The sequence below is a fragment of the Mugil cephalus genome, chromosome 22, assembly GCF_022458985.1.
Source record: "Mugil cephalus isolate CIBA_MC_2020 chromosome 22, CIBA_Mcephalus_1.1, whole genome shotgun sequence".
Taxonomy (NCBI): domain Eukaryota; kingdom Metazoa; phylum Chordata; class Actinopteri; order Mugiliformes; family Mugilidae; genus Mugil; species Mugil cephalus.
The window spans coordinates 4,944,639-4,960,230 of NC_061791.1; the positions used below are offsets into that span (position 1 = coordinate 4,944,639).

At 44.3% G+C, this 15,592-nt stretch overlaps 3 protein-coding genes across 5 annotated transcripts; 2 read left to right on the top strand and 1 right to left on the bottom strand.

Moving 5' to 3' along the window:
* Nucleotides 1-3,399: 3,399 nt before the first annotated feature.
* On the top strand, nt 3,400-7,424 carry si:ch73-352p4.8 (cystine/glutamate transporter). Its single transcript, XM_047575906.1, has 11 exons — nt 3,400-3,658; nt 3,821-3,947; nt 4,024-4,139; nt 4,235-4,360; nt 4,754-4,853; nt 5,605-5,649; nt 5,752-5,875; nt 5,984-6,184; nt 6,478-6,627; nt 6,740-6,917; nt 7,161-7,424. Exons 1-11 carry the CDS (start codon nt 3,436-3,438, stop codon nt 7,223-7,225), a joined length of 1,455 nt encoding a protein of 484 aa, XP_047431862.1. The 5' UTR covers nt 3,400-3,435; the 3' UTR covers nt 7,226-7,424.
* A 9-nt stretch (nt 7,425-7,433) lies between these two features.
* On the bottom strand, nt 7,434-13,223 carry foxm1 (forkhead box M1). 3 transcript variants are annotated; one of them, XM_047575903.1, is made up of 9 exons: nt 13,029-13,223; nt 11,726-12,219; nt 11,499-11,641; nt 11,093-11,284; nt 10,850-10,978; nt 10,617-10,670; nt 10,149-10,197; nt 9,846-10,018; nt 7,434-9,734 (listed from the first exon to the last, which is right to left on the bottom strand). In XM_047575903.1, exons 2-9 carry the CDS (start codon nt 12,177-12,179, stop codon nt 8,928-8,930), a joined length of 2,001 nt encoding a protein of 666 aa, XP_047431859.1. In that variant the 5' UTR covers nt 12,180-12,219; nt 13,029-13,223; the 3' UTR covers nt 7,434-8,927. The 3 variants fall into 3 exon arrangements, with proteins under 3 accessions (XP_047431859.1, XP_047431860.1, XP_047431861.1); XM_047575904.1 differs by lacking the exon at nt 13,029-13,223 and adding an exon at nt 12,363-13,020; XM_047575905.1 differs by lacking the exon at nt 10,617-10,670.
* A 164-nt stretch (nt 13,224-13,387) lies between these two features.
* Nucleotides 13,388-15,427, top strand: rhno1 (RAD9-HUS1-RAD1 interacting nuclear orphan 1). Its single transcript, XM_047575533.1, has 3 exons — nt 13,388-13,534; nt 13,686-13,868; nt 14,066-15,427. Exons 2-3 carry the CDS (start codon nt 13,701-13,703, stop codon nt 14,792-14,794), a joined length of 897 nt encoding a protein of 298 aa, XP_047431489.1. The 5' UTR covers nt 13,388-13,534; nt 13,686-13,700; the 3' UTR covers nt 14,795-15,427.
* Nucleotides 15,428-15,592: the final 165 nt, after the last annotated feature.

Below are 15,592 nucleotides of genomic sequence, written 5' to 3' on the forward strand. Positions count from 1 at the left end.
TACATCACAATACAATACGATATCATATGTCAAGATACAATATGCTATGATGCGTTGCGATACAATACAATTCAGTACAATACAGGATACGATACAAAAAAACATGATAAAATACTTTATGATACGTTACGATACAATGCGATACGTCATATTGTATCATGTGTCATGTATCATATCTTGACGTATTGTATCACGTTGTATCATATCGTATCATACGGGATCATATCGGATTTTATCGTACTGTATTGTATTGTATCGCATCACATCATAGCATATTGTATCTTGTCGTATCATATGACGTCGTATTGTATCGTATCGTATCGTATCTTGATTTATCGCATCATATCGTCCCATATCGTATTATATTGTGATGTATTGTACTGCAATACGATACAATACAGTAAGATATGATCCAATATGATACACAATACGATATGATACAATACATCAAGATATGATATGATACAACACAATGTGATACGATACGATACAATATGATACGATACAATGCAGTACGATAAAATGTGATACGATCCAATATGATACTTGATTCAATATGTTACGATATGATGCGATTCAATACCTCAAGATATGATACGACATGTAAGATATGACATGATATATGTCACGATACAATATGATGATGCGATATGATGCAATGCATTGTGATACAATATATTACAATACAATAAAATCTGAAACGATCTGATACATGTTCCGAGACGATATGAAGATGCACCTTAATGAGAATGAAACAGATCAATTCAGTGGCTGACGCTTGAAATTGGTGCAGAATTCTCATCTTTTGACCGAAGCATGCAATTCAGAAAAACGTTTCCCCTATAATGGCCTGTAAATCTGGCGATTTCATTAGCAGTACATGATCTTTGTAAAATAATAATAGCCTAATAAAATAAATTGCTAAAATAAATTGATGAATGAAACAGGAACTCAGGTCTAATCTATCTCCATGTTCTTTTATGGCTCTTCAGGACCACTATATAATTGTTCAGTGCTGCCTCCCCTCACAGTTATGTCCATTATTGATATAACTCATTGAACTGACCTTCACTTATGACTTGGCTCCATCCTCCATCTTCTCCATGCTCACCTCCTGCGATAGCAACACGCCTGTGTGCATGTATTTCTTTGTTGTTGCTTTTTTTTTTTTTTACTATATCTCATGGGTACAGCATGCACATATGTAGTGTGGTATGCTATGTGTGCATCTGTGTGAGAAGGTTAATTAATTCCCAGGACGGCAGAACACACACACACACACACACACACACACATGTGGGTTTTGATAATAAGGCTTGTTCGTGTAATTGGGGGATTCAAGCTGCCAGAACTTGTTCCTTGCATGCGAAGACCTCAGCTGGTTGCCAAGGGCAGCGTTTCCATGAGTACGAAGGGTGACTCTTCTCCCCTTGATTACGCTGAGGATGATTTTCCCCAAGGAGAGACACGGGTTTTGTTAACATTGTTGTCCCTTAAACATTTTCTGCGTGAGAATTAAATTTTGTGAGCCTACACCCTGAAACCTTACTTTAATGACTGTTGATTTATTAAATAGGGGGCTTATGGTTAGTGTGAGGACATTTTACATTTGTATTCTACCCTGTGTGAGATGAGCCTACGGGAGAAGCGGCCTGGAGTGAGCAGCTCGGCCTCTGCTTCACCGGACAGGGATTTTTAAGAGGTCAGGTGGAAAACAGCAAGGGGGATGGGATCTCACGCCCCGGGGGGGTGGGCATCTGCAGGTTTTCCCCCCGCAGAGAGAGGCTCTAAATTCAGAGCTGCCCTGACCTGCTCCAAGATTGGCTCAGGGCTATTCCACGCCGACTGCTGCAGCAGACACATCTCAGAGGGGCCATAGTTAGAAACCGGTGATGTAATAAGATTTTCTTCTTCTTTTTTTTTTCTTTTGCCCTCAGCTCCTGAAAGTTTAAAAATCCAAGAAAAAGAAGAGCTAAAATAGCACCGAATCCCAGTGATGGAAGAGAAAGTTAGTGTTATATTGCCATCTTCTGGAAAGAAAGAAAAAGTGGAGGCATCGTCAATAAGGCGACACTTATCAAGAGTTTAGCTCCATCTTGTGGCCAAAGCAGGGAAGTGCATCAAACGGCCTTATGTCATTTACGTCAGAATCATTGAAAATGAAAGAATTAAAGCTGCAAATCTGTGAAGATTAACACGTTGAATGTCAAATGTTTGCTCACGTTGACGGTAGGAATCCCCTTCAAACATCCTTCGTTTTTTTTCCCATGTCCCACTGACTCCCAGCAACAACAAACACATCACATGATCCGGAGCCTCGGACACATGACCAGCATTAGAATTACTTTGCAGCAGTCAATCTTCAAAATCCTACTTTTTAACCTTGAATGCATTCATCTCCTATCATCTGATTCGTAAATGTTGACCGGGGGAACCTCTTGGTATGTTCTCTCTCTGGTGTGCGCGCGTGGAGGAATTTTAATAAGCAGAACTCTGATGAAGTGGAGCTGACATCCGTGCACTGGTCAGTCGAGTGGAAATAAGGGGAAACAATCTAATAAAGTGTCCCCAGTGTCATCTGTCTGAGCTGCTCTGCTCGATCTTGTCAGAAGAACTGGATAAATATTTCAACTCCGAAACATTTACGCGTGAAAGCAGAGAGAAAGCATCAATGCTTCAGACGGGGTTAGTGACGTTTGATACCAACGATTTTCTTTCCGATATGATACTGATTAAAATTCAGGCGATATCGATCCTATACCGGTACTTTGTCTAAAAAAAAAAGTAGTGTATTTCAAATCATAGCTTCATAAAGAATACAATATAGCAGAGTGATTTATTTATTTATTTTAAAGTATATTGAGGTAGTGACCTCTTTTACTGTATATTCTGTGTTGTGGCTTAACATGAGATGTTTCACAGAATTTTAATTACTTTCCACTATGTTCCTACATTACCTCGAATAACTGAAGTATGAAAGTATCGATGTTTTGATTTGAGATTTGATTTTAGAGCATAAAAACCTGGTATCGGGAGTATCGATATTTCAGTATCGATTGGCACATCACTCGTCTGGACAATGATGTAACTTTGTTCAAAGTGGCCCTCCTGCAGACTGTGCAGCTGCTCCTACATCACCCTGACCCCAGAGGCCCCTGTCAAGCTGTACACATAAATAAGAGCACATGCACCCGTACAAACAGTGCGATGCAGTAACCCGTTGAGCTTTCAAACAGATGTAATTACCGAAGCTTGGAAGAGAGAGCTGGCTTTGTTCCCTGCTCAGGCTGGGTGGGTAAGGAGGGGAGCCAATGGGAGGAAAACATGCAGGAAAAAGTGGGGAGAAGTGTGTGTGGGGGGGGGGGAGTTGTTGCTCGTGTTGTTGATTCCTCCTGACAAAGTTTCAAGCGCATTCCCTCAGCCGCAGAGAGAGAAATGGAGGGGATAAAGAAGGAGGATGGCGGCAAGGAGGAGAAGACGGACGGGGAGGTGGTGCACCTCCGGAGGGAGATCGGGCTTCTGCCTGCCGTGTCCTTCATCATCGGGACGGTGGTGGGGAGTGGTATCTTCATCGCGCCCAAGGGAGTCCTGATGAACAGCGGCAGCGTGGGACTGTCGCTGCTTGTGTGGGCACTGTGTGGCGTCCTCTCTCTGTTTGGTGAGACGCCCGATATTAAAGTTTATATCTGTGTGTGTGCGAACATCTACAGGATTTATGCAAACATTGAGTGTAGAAGGAGGTTGCGTATTTCATGTGTTATGTCCTTGCACTTGTTCAGTTCAGTCCTTGCCTTGTTCAGGTTTGCCTCTGTTCCATTAGGGGCCCTATGTTACGCTGAGTTGGGCACCACCTTCACAAAATCGGGGGGTCACTACACATACCTGCTGGAGACGCTGGGCCCACTTCCTGCCTTCCTACGCCTCTGGGTTGAGTTTTTATTCATCAGGTAACAGTAAACTCTTAGAATAAAATTTAAAAGTCAAAGGTTAAACTCTGACAGACACACGCTGTGTTACCTCCAGACCAGCTGTGGCCTCCTACGTGTCCCTGGCTTTCGGCCGTTACGTGGTGGAGCCCTTCTTCGCGCCATGCGCCGCACCCGCGCCGCTGATCAAACTGGTCAGCATCCTCGGCGTGAGTGAGTGGTTTCATCAAATCCTCTCTTCTTTATTTGGCTGTAAAACCATTCCACGTGTAGAACGACATACAGACTGTTTGCCATCATCCCTGCAGCGTTTGTCGTGGCGGTGAACTGCTGGAGTGTGAGCATGGCATCTCGCACCCAGGTCACCTTGACTTGCATTAAGATGTTCGCTCTGGTCCTCATCGTCATCCCCGGTGTCATCGCATTGGCAAAAGGTGGAAAGACTTCATTGTTACTGGCTTTTGAACTGCTAAGGCCCTGTTCATACCAGGTGTTGACATGCATCCTAGGTAATCCATTTGCATCAAAACGATGTTTCCCTATGTAGTGCTGTTTCAGAACCATGAACCAAGCAAAAAGCAAGTTGTTGATCTGTTAGTGTGTCTAGGAACTGCTGTGTGTTCACACTGGTGGAAGAAAATGGTCACTATCTGGTCAGAGCAATCGCATCTTTAATACGACCTCAAAAAGTCATTGGTGTGTTTAAACCTGTACTTAAAGCTGGCCACTTGTGATTCAGTCACCCGGGACACATGTTAATATCCAACAGGGCTGAACAGGGCTATTAACTACTGTCACTTTCTCCGTCTAATTCTTCTTCTTTGCAGGAAAGACGGAAAATTTTCAGAATGGTTTTGAGATGGATTCGTTGACACTGGATAAGTTGCCACTGGCCTTCTATAATGGCCTATATGCCTACGGTGGATGGTAAGCAATTCCGAAGACTTGTGTTGTGTACTCACGCCGATCAGCCACAACATTAAAACCACTGACGAGAGAAGTAAATAACTTCTTGTGACGATTCAGCGTTCTGCTGGGAAACTTTTGGAATTCATTATTACACAGGACAAGATGTTACGATCCCTTGTGCCAAGATCCCAGGCAAAACACATTTAGAAGCCCAGTCCTACTGCAAACCGAACCAAACACATAGGCTAGCAGTCAGCTACTAGCTAGCAACCAACAAGAAGACACCGGATAACTAGCCTAGCCAGTGGCAGTAGGCAGTGTGCGGCACACCATTTGGGGTTTTCATGTGGACACCTCCCTTAATTTAGCCACCGCACGACTGCATGACCACCGAGAGATTAGCTTAGCCCGTTTTCCTTCAACAAAATTGTGTTGTTTGGGGGTCCAAAATGGCATTGGTGTGTGTATCTGTGGGATGATGCACATAGACCCCTCTCCTCAACCCATAGGACCCAAAGACTCCTACTAAACAACATTGTGTTTCCAGACACCATAGGACACCAAGAGAAGAATCATTCTCTAATAATTCATAATCGTTTTGGAGGAAGACCTGCACAATATTAGGTCATAATGTTATGCCAGATTGGTGTATATGGAACACATGTCTTTGTATAGTGCATGGATAACATCAGGTACATACATAGAGATAATATGCTGGTAAATGCAAACATCAGCCAGAACTCTGTGTCTCTTCTCCTCCTTCCTTCAGGTTTTATCTGAACTTTGTCACGGAGGAGGTCATAAACCCCAACAGGTATTCTGCGTCAGACATCTCTTTCAAAGTCTTTCGATTTCTGAAGGCCGTGTCTCCTTGGAAATTCTCTTATATCTCTCTGTGTGTGTCCTGTCTTGTCAGAACCATCCCGCTGGCAATCATCTGCTCCATGGTGACAGTGACGGTCTTTTATGTGCTCGTTAACGTGGCCTACTACACCATGATGACCCCCGCCGAGCTGCTGCTGTCTGAAGCCGTGGCCGTGGTCCGTGCTGCGTTTTTCTACTTTACATTTAAAACGGACGCTGTCAGAGGGGACGCGTGAGTACCGGCTCCGGTTTTGATCTCGTGCGTCATGTGTGTGTCACCGCAGACGTTCGCCAACCGAGCTCTGCAGGGGGTGGCTTCTGTGATCCCCATTCTTGTGGCCTTGTCGTGCCTCGGAGCGCTCAACGGGGGCTTCTTCGGGGCGCCCAGGATGCTGTTCGTGGGAGCCAGGGAGGGACACTGGCCGCTGATCTTCTCCATGATCCACATACGCAGACGTACGCCTTTACCTGCTGTGATGTTACTGGTAAAGAGCCTCCAACAGTTTTATTTTTTCTTCCTACTTCTCCTATGAATAATCTCTGATCAGCCACAATATTGGCCATGTTGTGACAATTCAGTGTTCAGCTGGAAAACCATAGGGCTTGGCATCCATGTGAATGTTTTTTAGACATGTAGTACGCATCTAGACCAGACCAGGCATCCCTACCCCATAGTAATGACACTCCTTAATGGCAACATCCCCACTAGGTCCCAAACAGATGAAGTATCCCATTTAACACCCTCATGCTCCTTCCACCACTGCTGTGTTGTCCGCAGTACCCGTTGGTGGTGCTGATGCTGATCACCGGAGAAATCTACCAGCTCATCAACTTCGCCTCCTTCTCCCGTTGGTTCTTCATCGCCTTGGCAACCCTGGGGATGCTCATCCACCGCTGTCGTTTCCCTCTCAAACCGAGACCTTTCAAGGTAAACATGTTGTGCTAGCAAACGGCACTGTGTCATTTTATCCCCCCCCCCCACCCCAACTACTGGAAACTGACCACCTGCTGTTTCATCGGCTCTGGTTAACGACCCAAAGGTGCCCCTGGCCATCGCGGTCACCTTCACGGTGGTTTGCTTCTTCATCGTGGGCCTGTCTCTCTACTCGGACCCCTGGAACACGGGGCGGAGCTGCGCTCTCACCCTGACGGGGGTCCCGGTTTATTATTTGACCGTCTACCGCTTTCGACTGCCCCACAGATGGCGACGCATCTTCAGTAAGTGTCTTTGTACTGAAACAAGTGCACCTCTAGAGGAGTGAAATTGAGTAGCAGTTACTTTTATTGAAAATTAGGAACTATACATATTCATCGAACAGGGCCAGACTGGACCCTCCAACTGGCCAATTTTGGCCCTAAGGCCGTATGTTTGATATGTTTGATCTGCAGGATATGGTTTGCCTTAGATCAGGCTTTGATTAAGTATAATTCTTTCTAACACCTTTTATATACTTCTTCCAGATTATTGCAGCAAACAGCTGCAGATCCTTCTAGAAGTGGCTCAACAGGAGGTCCAGACATACTGAAGACGCCCTGCTTCCTCCACGGATAGCACCCTGTAGTCAAGTTGCACCTGTATTTTAAACAGATGTGTTTGAACTTCATCATGTTTCTAAGTCACTGTTTAGATAAAATACTTAACACTCAGTAGAATTTGGCTGGTTTTTGAGGTACCAGAACATTAAAACTTTTGCAAAAAAAATAAAGTTATTTTCTTGAATCACAGACACCATCCACAAGTCGTTTCAACTTTTATTGAAATATAAATAGAAAATGAGCAGTTGCTATGTAGTTTTTTTTACCAGACACAGGGCTAACATTTCTGTACTGTGGCACGTATCAGATTAAGACAGGTATCAAAGTGTTTCTTTGGTGAAAAACATGACTAAACCAAAGCCCTGATGTTCTTTGAGGCACTAACAGATTTAATGTACAGTCTTGGAAACACCAACTTCAGAATGCGGAACACAGCACATGCTTGTGGAAACGGGTGAACTTACTGCAATGGGAACAAAACTCGAGGATTTATTAAAGCCATACATTATTCTGTGGCATTCGATTCTTCCAACAAAAAAAAAAAACAAAAAAAAAGAACGCTGGAAACGTTTTCCCTTCGGTTTCCCTGTTTTGCTTCGTGACAAAAAGAAAAACAAGCATGTTTACTGACAACAATCTGTGCTATATAGATGCAACATGTTTAGTGTTGCATTTCTGAAGATGAAGACACTGCATGCAAAATATCCCTCTGGTGAATGTTTATATACATATATGTATATATACTCGCACAGAAACAAGAGACAAGACACTTCTACAATTACCTGACAGACATTCCTACTGCGGTTAGTGCTATTTTTGTAATTCTTTGTCATTTTTTGTACATTACTAGCGATCCATTACTATGGATTCAATTCTACGGGTCTAAGAACCGCTGTCGCAGAAGCTGGCGGATCAGACATAGAAATTTAAAAGCTAAATTATATATTAAAATGTGCAAATCAACATACATATACACATATTTGTCTTGGGCTCTCTGAGAAGACGGGAAGATGTGACTGGCTAAGAAAGATCAATGACAGGCAGTGATTCCCACGTTAAGACTTTTACAGGTGGGAACAGGAGGGACCTTTGAGGCAGTGAATGAGGAATTCAGCTCGTTGAAGGAGAAGGAAAAGAAAAAGAAAGCAGGAGATGGAGAGAGGGCAGTGAGCTTCTCCTTAATTTGAGCTGGTTTGTTGAAATTAAAGTGTCCCAGTCATCATTTAAACTTTAGTTCTCATGGACAGCGGAAAAACAGGCCGAGAAGAAGGCAAATCCAAAAGAGGTTAAAACATTTCGATGCTTAACTGAGCGTCCTTACGGGAAATTTAAAAAATTTGTTTACAGCTATGAAAAAGATAAAGGTCCCAGCTGTTGAACAGATATGTTCCAGCTACATTTTGTAAATTTAAGCAAATTTAGCAAAGCTGAGGCGACTCTTTCTGGATCTCCTGCTGGACAGGATAATAATATATTGGCTCTAAAATATTACACTTATTTAATTTTCTCCGTCTCCGATGCTAAACATGCAGCTACGTCCAGGCTGGGGCGGCTGGTAAGTATCGGATCCACATTTGGATCCGCTCCTCTGCTTAAGTGTAAGATTTCTCACCTGTAGTGCTTCAAAAAAACAAAACAAAACAAACAGATGACACTGCCATGTCACAATATGTTTTCGGTCCTCCCTCAACGCTACTTCAGCTGAGGGATGAATTCAGACCAGCTGATGTTGGCCATGCCCAGGTCCTCATCATCCAGGCCCGAGAAGCTAATGTCCACCAGTATCTTGCTGAGGCTATCGTTCATGGTGTCCAGGACGAGGCCCTCTGTGATGGAGCGGTTGGAAGGCGTGGCGCCCCCGGCCTGCAGCAGCTCCCTGGAGCAGCTGCTCTGGAGGCATCCGTTCGTGGGCGACTCCGTTGGCCCGGTCGCTCTGGAGGGGGCGGATGTGAGCAGCTCTCTGGGGGAGTTGAACAGAGGCAAGTCTTTGAAGGGGGTCCCGTTGAAGCTGAAGGTGGTGTAATCGTGCCGCGGGGTGACCGCGGGGCCGCCCGGCGTGCGGATGGGGCTGAAGTCCAGGACGCTTTGGCTGCCTTTGCCGACGGGGGTCACTTTCCACGGCTCCAGGATGACGCTGCAAGGGGGCTTGCTGGGGGTGGAGGAGGTCAAGTGGCTGCTGCTTTTTATGGGCGTCTTGAAGGAGAACTCCCGCTCGGGGCTGTCCTGCGCGTCCAGCTCTCGGATGTCCTGGAACGTCGACGCGTCAGAGACTACGCCCGAGTCCAAGAAAGTGTTATCGGGGCAGAGGAGGACGGGCTCCTCGTGCGCGGAGTGAACCAAGCGCTGTTTGCGGCGGGAGCTGCTGGCTTGTCTCTTTGGAGCGGCTTTGGGAGTCTCGCACTTTATCGGAACACACACCAGCTCCTCCTTCACCTCCACCTTCGGGTCTTTGCTCTTCACGGGGGACATGGCCACAGCTGGAGCGTCGCTTTGTGTCACCTGTCAGACATACAAGCACATACAAGATTTGTAAAAATGTACCAACACATGCCTCCTTCACACTTTGGCTAAATCTAGTCAAAACCCTACTACAGGCGATAAAGTCTTTACCTTGGGAGCTATGCGAACTCTCTTAGTTCCCCGTGAAATGTTCTTTTTCATCTGGGAGCAAGTGGGGACAAAGGGGGAAGACGAGGACGGCAGATAGACGGAAGAGGCCACGGGCAGCTGGATGGGAACCAAGTAGGACTCGGTTCGAGGGAGAAGAGGTTTCATCCTTCTCTCTGAACACAGAATACACAAGCATTGAGAGCAGGGCATCGGAACGACAAACCACACAGGAAGCAGCTACTGATAATACTTTCTTTCCCGTCTCAGTTTAACTCTACAAAAAAACCTCCTCTCTGAACTCACCAGAGCCATTTGGCGTTCTTCTCACATCAGGAAACATCCTCTTCTGGTGCTATGAAAAATAATACGTGTCATCACTTGATACAGTTAATGTACAGGAGCTTTTACGGAGCCGTCACTCCTCTTCAGTAACAACTACCTTTTATGCCTTTCCCTATTCTCTGTGGAAAACAGTGGATATTTTTAGAAGTGCTCATATAGGATGGGGCATATTGTCTTAAATTCACTAGTCATTCTGTGTCAGTGCCTCCCTGCTGCTCATATCAGCTGCCCCTGCAATAAAAACATACACCTCAACCTTCAAACTCCAACTGCAGCTACACTCTGTGGGGCCAAAAGAGTCTGGTGACAGGTACACGGGTAAGTGAAAACTGAAACGATTTTCCTGTCTCTTCTCGCCTCTCTGCTGCCTGACTGCGAGCTGAGGTGACGGCGGCTCCTAGAGAAAAAAAAGTGGCGAATCAATCTTACTTGGTGGGGAAACAAAACCATTGGTGCGGGAGCAGTCATTGGGTCGCAACCAGGCTGTAAAGAAGGGCGTCACAAAAAAAAAGAAACAAATATGAAGATGGGAAAACGTGAAATCCAAAATAACACATTAATAATAACATAATTCAGCAGACATAGAAAATATTACAAATATTAAAAAGAGTATGAGATCCTTCCTCTGGGCAGATGTTGGAGAAGAAGTCTGCTGTGCTCACCTTGTACACCTGATCTAGAGTGAGGCATCGATTGGCCTCGGGTCGGATAGTCCAGAAAGACACTTTACCATCCGGAGACGTCTCGCGGATGAACATGTCGTGCAGAGAGAGGTTATGGCGGATGGAATTCTGCAAATGTTAAGGAGCGAAAAGTCTTAAACGCACACCATCTCTGATGTTTCATCTTCACTTGCAGCAGTTGTGACCACAAATTCTGCTTTTAACTAGTATGTTATTCAGTACCTTCCATCCCGGTTTGGCCACGTCTCTATAGTAAGGGAAATGGTCCTCAATCCACGTGTAAATCTCTTTCAGTGTCATCCTCCTGTTTTTGCGGCTGTTGATAGCAAACTGGATCATGGCCATGTAGGAGTAAGGTGGCCTCTCTGACAGGGGTTGCTTAACAGATTCGGCTTCAACGTGTGGATTTTGAGCCTGTGCATAAAGAAAAAGACGCAGTTGAGTTGTAGGAAATGCTTAAACCGATTAACTTCAGACAAGCAAACATTTTAAATTAACATTCTGGTCATCAACTGATTCCTAGCACAACCATTTTCTGAAGTCTGGGTGGCGGACGTTGTAAATGAATCTTGTGGTGTGTTTTCAGTCTTCTTAAAAGACAATCAAAAGGAAGTAACGAGGAGCAGACCTGAAAAGTCTGTGTAGTCGTGTTTTGGTTCTCCTTGTTGGCCACTAGCTTGGCAGGATTCGGTTCGAATGTGCTCATCCTCCCCAGCCACTGGATATTGGTGAGGCTGTCATCTAAAGGCCCGCAGCTCACATCCCTATTCACTAATGATGAGGAGTGAACAAACATTATTAAATCGAGACAGATTACCATGAATGAAAGAGAGTAAAAAAAAAAGGTTTCCATACATGGTTTAATCCCTGTGAGAGGTTTAGCCTCCGAAGAGCTGAGCTCAGCCTCTGTTTGCCCCAGCTGTCCAGCTGTACTCCTAGTGGAAACATTTTCCGCTTCAGAAGCTCGCGGGCAAAACGATTCACCGTCTTGACCCTCACTCCCACTCAGGAGGATGAACTTGTTCGGGCCCTGGACGCCACACTCTTTGCCTTTGGCGGTGAGCGCCCCGATCACGCTCTGAAGGTCGGCCGTCTTGGGAATGACAACCACCTGGGTGTCGGACATGGAAGGGTGATCCATGATGCGGATGCCGTCTGGGAAGCACTGGCCGGCCGCTGGCGGCTCTGGTGCTTCTTTAGAGCCCGGCAGTCCACGCTGGCTTTGCGGTTCAGCTGCTGGGGGGTCATTTTGCTGAAAAGGCAGTTTTCTTCTCTTGAGGATAAGGGGTCTCCTTGGGCTCCGTCTCATGGTCAGATCATTGAAATGCCCCTTGTTGTTCACTGGTACTCTGTACAAAAATAGCACAATGACAGTTACAAATGTTTGTATATGACCGTAGGTCATCTTTAAACCGAGAAAAAAATACTCTCATCTACGGCTGTGCATCATACGGAGTTAGCTCGAATTACCGGTAGATTAACGTTTAGCTACCTGACAGGAGACAGTTGGGAAGTCGCTGGCTAGCTGGCAGCTAAGCCCGGGCTGAATGCAAATCAATTTAGCCAAGACACGCTGCGAAGACGGGCTAAATGTCGTCGAGATGAAATTCAGATGCACAACGTCCGTGTGTCTTTTATTTAATAGCGCAACAGCTTCTCGGTCGAGCGGCTATTTGTCAGCAGTTAGCGAGCTTCTAGAACAACAGTCGTTAGCTTGCGACATGTCTGCAGTTGGAGATTTGATGTAACGTTCACTGCACACAACATGTATGACCACGAAGAACGAAATAAATTAAAATATGAACTGTAAATTTAAGATATGAACCTAAAATAAACCTAATATGAATTCACAACGTTTTAAAGCAACATATTTTACAGCTTATGTGAAATAGTTTATATCGTAGTATTAATAACATATTCGACACAAACACGAACGACATGTGAAAGAACTCAAAATTAAGTGTAAAATAACTATTCAGAAAAGCTCTCCGGGAGGCAATATCATAATCATTATGTTAAAACTGAAGACAATAGTTTCGCTATTGCACCAACAACGTCAGCTAGCAGCGGCAGGAATGCTAAGCTAAGTTAGCTGGGTGGCTAGGTGTCACCACCGCTAACTATTGTAGTCAACTGGAAAAGCTAGAAGAAGCCAGACCTTCATATTACTGCGATGTTTCAAGGAATTCCGCTCGACTGGCCTCCGACCACAACGTGAAACACTTGCTTCATATTCGACCTTAAATCTCACTATCCACGACGAGTGCGGAACTATTTTATTCAAATCTTATTTACATGCCGTCAACAGGTCGACGCAGAAACGTTTTTGAATTTTGGCGCTGTGGGGGCTGCCCCCGTCGCTCCGATCACGTGGTGTAGAAGCGCACCAATCGCAGCTAGACAAAAGATCTCGGTGTAACCAATCAGAAAAGAGATTGACGTCCGGCAGGTGGCGCAAATGAACCTCTAAGCCGTTTTGGCAACCGATAATTAAAACAAAAGAAGAAGATTATGAAAACAATGGGGGAATGCCGGGAAATAGAAACAAGAAGACAGAAAAAAGAAAAGTTAGGAGTGTAATGTGCGAACGGAATGACCATAGTTTGCTATATGTATTAACTGTACGCAACAAAGGCTATGCTTTACAGTAAGAGACAAGTTAAGGTAAATATAAAGTCGCACTCGTAGCTGCGAGTGTAAACATCCAAGTGTCTGCAAATGGCTGTGCATATTTGAGCTGTTTCAATCTGTTAAAAAGGATAGTTTTCTAATCTAATTATTGTTTTTTTTATTTTTATTTTCATCTGATGTTCAGGGATGATTTCTATTGATGCCCCGCAAAGTTACAAAGACAGAAAAGCCTCCCTTGCTGTTCGCTGAGCGACCTGTGGGTGGCGCCAGACTCCAAAATGGGCCTGAAGTCCGAGCAGCAATCAATCCCAAAGAGTTTTTCACAGAGAAACAACAACAACAGAACAGCTCGACTCTTCATTCCTGGGTAAGATGTGTGGTTGATCAGAAACCCTTTTCTAACGTTGGGAATGTGGTGTGAATTATTAACATTCAGAAAAAGAGGACAGCGGCTTGTAGCTCTCAAGATCCTGCAGATAAACTTCATCTTACTTTACAAGAATTTCACGTAATAATTCTTATAGGCGACTGTAGTTTTAATATGCTGTTCTTTAAATCGTTCAGGTAAAACCAGAGTTCGACACTACAGCTGCAGCTGCAGCTCCAGTGAGACGAGGGAGGAGAAAATGCCAGACGGCCACAAGCTTCCTCGGAAGTTGCAGTCAGCTGTCCAGGAAAAACAGCGTGTGCAGATTCCCCTCATTATCTTTTCACGGTGGCTCAAGAGACCAATCGCACCAACCAAAGAGGAGCCGCAAAAAGAAAGCTGCAGAGTGTACCGCAGTGTCTGATGAGAGGAATCCACAACGGGAATCATGCAAAAACCAAAGGACGGATTCAACCGCACAGTACTCTGACACACCTAAGAGACAGTTGTCCTCTTTCAGAAAAAGAAAATCAAAGACATTTTCTGATAGTTCTTCATCCCACAGCAAATCTTTAGATCAACCTCTTAAGCAAAGAGACGGACGCCATGTTCCACCAAACGGTGCTTCAACACCTGCTTCCAATGAGTTTAGCACCCCTGATGTCAGCAGTGTCGGTCCGCCACCTGACGTGGACACTCCGGAAGTAATACAAGAAGGTAGCAGTCGTCCCTCGTCCCCTTTGGTGCATATGCTACTGGCTCAGCCGTGTACACCACCATGTAATCAGCCACCTGACATTTTAGCGCCTGACACACCGGAAAGGGATTATGGTGTGAAGGTGACATGGAGGAGGAGGAAGGGTTTGATGTTGCTGTTAAAAGAAAAGGGTTATCTCTCTGAGTCAGATGCACTAATTCATAGCTGATGCAGAGAGTGTAAAAAAAACAGATTACGCACTGCTGTGAGTGGAGAAAAGACATTTATTATGACCACTTCTGTGACCAGAATTCTCTCTATGATCTATTTTTATAGCACACTTGACAATGCTGCTGCATATCAGTTCTATTTTAATTTTAATTTTTCATATTAAATAACTTCTGCTTAATCTGGACTAAGTGTTGCGGTTGTTAACGTAACAAAAATGAGCCAACAGATGATATTAAACAACTCTCATGTTTCCCTTCTTCACAAAAATGGTAGTTATATAATTGTAATAAAAAAAACAATTAATCAAAATTGCGGTTTAAGGACTGCAATGTTCAAAGAGCGAGATGGATTTTATTTGTACTTGTTGAGTGCGCGAAAGGATCATTTGAAAACTGCTATTGTCTAATCTGCTCATCAGTATGTATTGAATTTCATCAGTGTTTCCAAAAAATACATGAAATAAATATATAACTGGAAAAAAGATTTATTTATTTATTTTTTTTGATTTAGTAAGACTTCATTCAGGGCACAATTGTTGAGTGGTTACAGATGGAAAAATTGGGAAAACCAAAGTGGATGCTGCAATCTCTGCACCTTTCAGCGAAATAAAACTGCACATTGCTTAATAAAACATTCTCCGGGAAGAATTTGTTCTAAGTGTTTTCAGATGTATTATGTATTAAACCATTCCAAAGACAACAGCTGTAGCTTGCAGAATTCTAACCTTGGACGAATTTATTGAATTATTTATTGTGTCTATTGTTGATGACTATAGCTGGTTAATCACATCACAATT

Coding starts and splice junctions, on each gene's coding strand:
- si:ch73-352p4.8 (XM_047575906.1), top strand. CDS start 3,436: ATGGAGGGGATAAAGAAGGAGGATGGCGGCAAGGAGGAGAAGACGGAC. Junction 4,140..4,234: donor GGTCAGCATCCTCGGCGTGA/GTGAGTGGTTTC, acceptor TCATCCCTGCAG/CGTTTGTCGTGGCGGTGAAC. Junction 5,876..5,983: donor TGTCTGAAGCCGTGGCCGTG/GTCCGTGCTGCG, acceptor GTGTCACCGCAG/ACGTTCGCCAACCGAGCTCT.
- foxm1 (XM_047575903.1), bottom strand. CDS start 12,179: ATGAGACGGAGCCCAAGGAGACCCCTTATCCTCAAGAGAAGAAAACTG. Junction 11,285..11,498: donor CGACTACACAGACTTTTCAG/GTCTGCTCCTCG, acceptor CTTTATGCACAG/GCTCAAAATCCACACGTTGA. Junction 10,979..11,092: donor TGGCCAAACCGGGATGGAAG/GTACTGAATAAC, acceptor TAACATTTGCAG/AATTCCATCCGCCATAACCT.
- rhno1 (XM_047575533.1), top strand. CDS start 13,701: ATGCCCCGCAAAGTTACAAAGACAGAAAAGCCTCCCTTGCTGTTCGCT. Junction 13,869..14,065: donor GCTCGACTCTTCATTCCTGG/GTAAGATGTGTG, acceptor TAAATCGTTCAG/GTAAAACCAGAGTTCGACAC.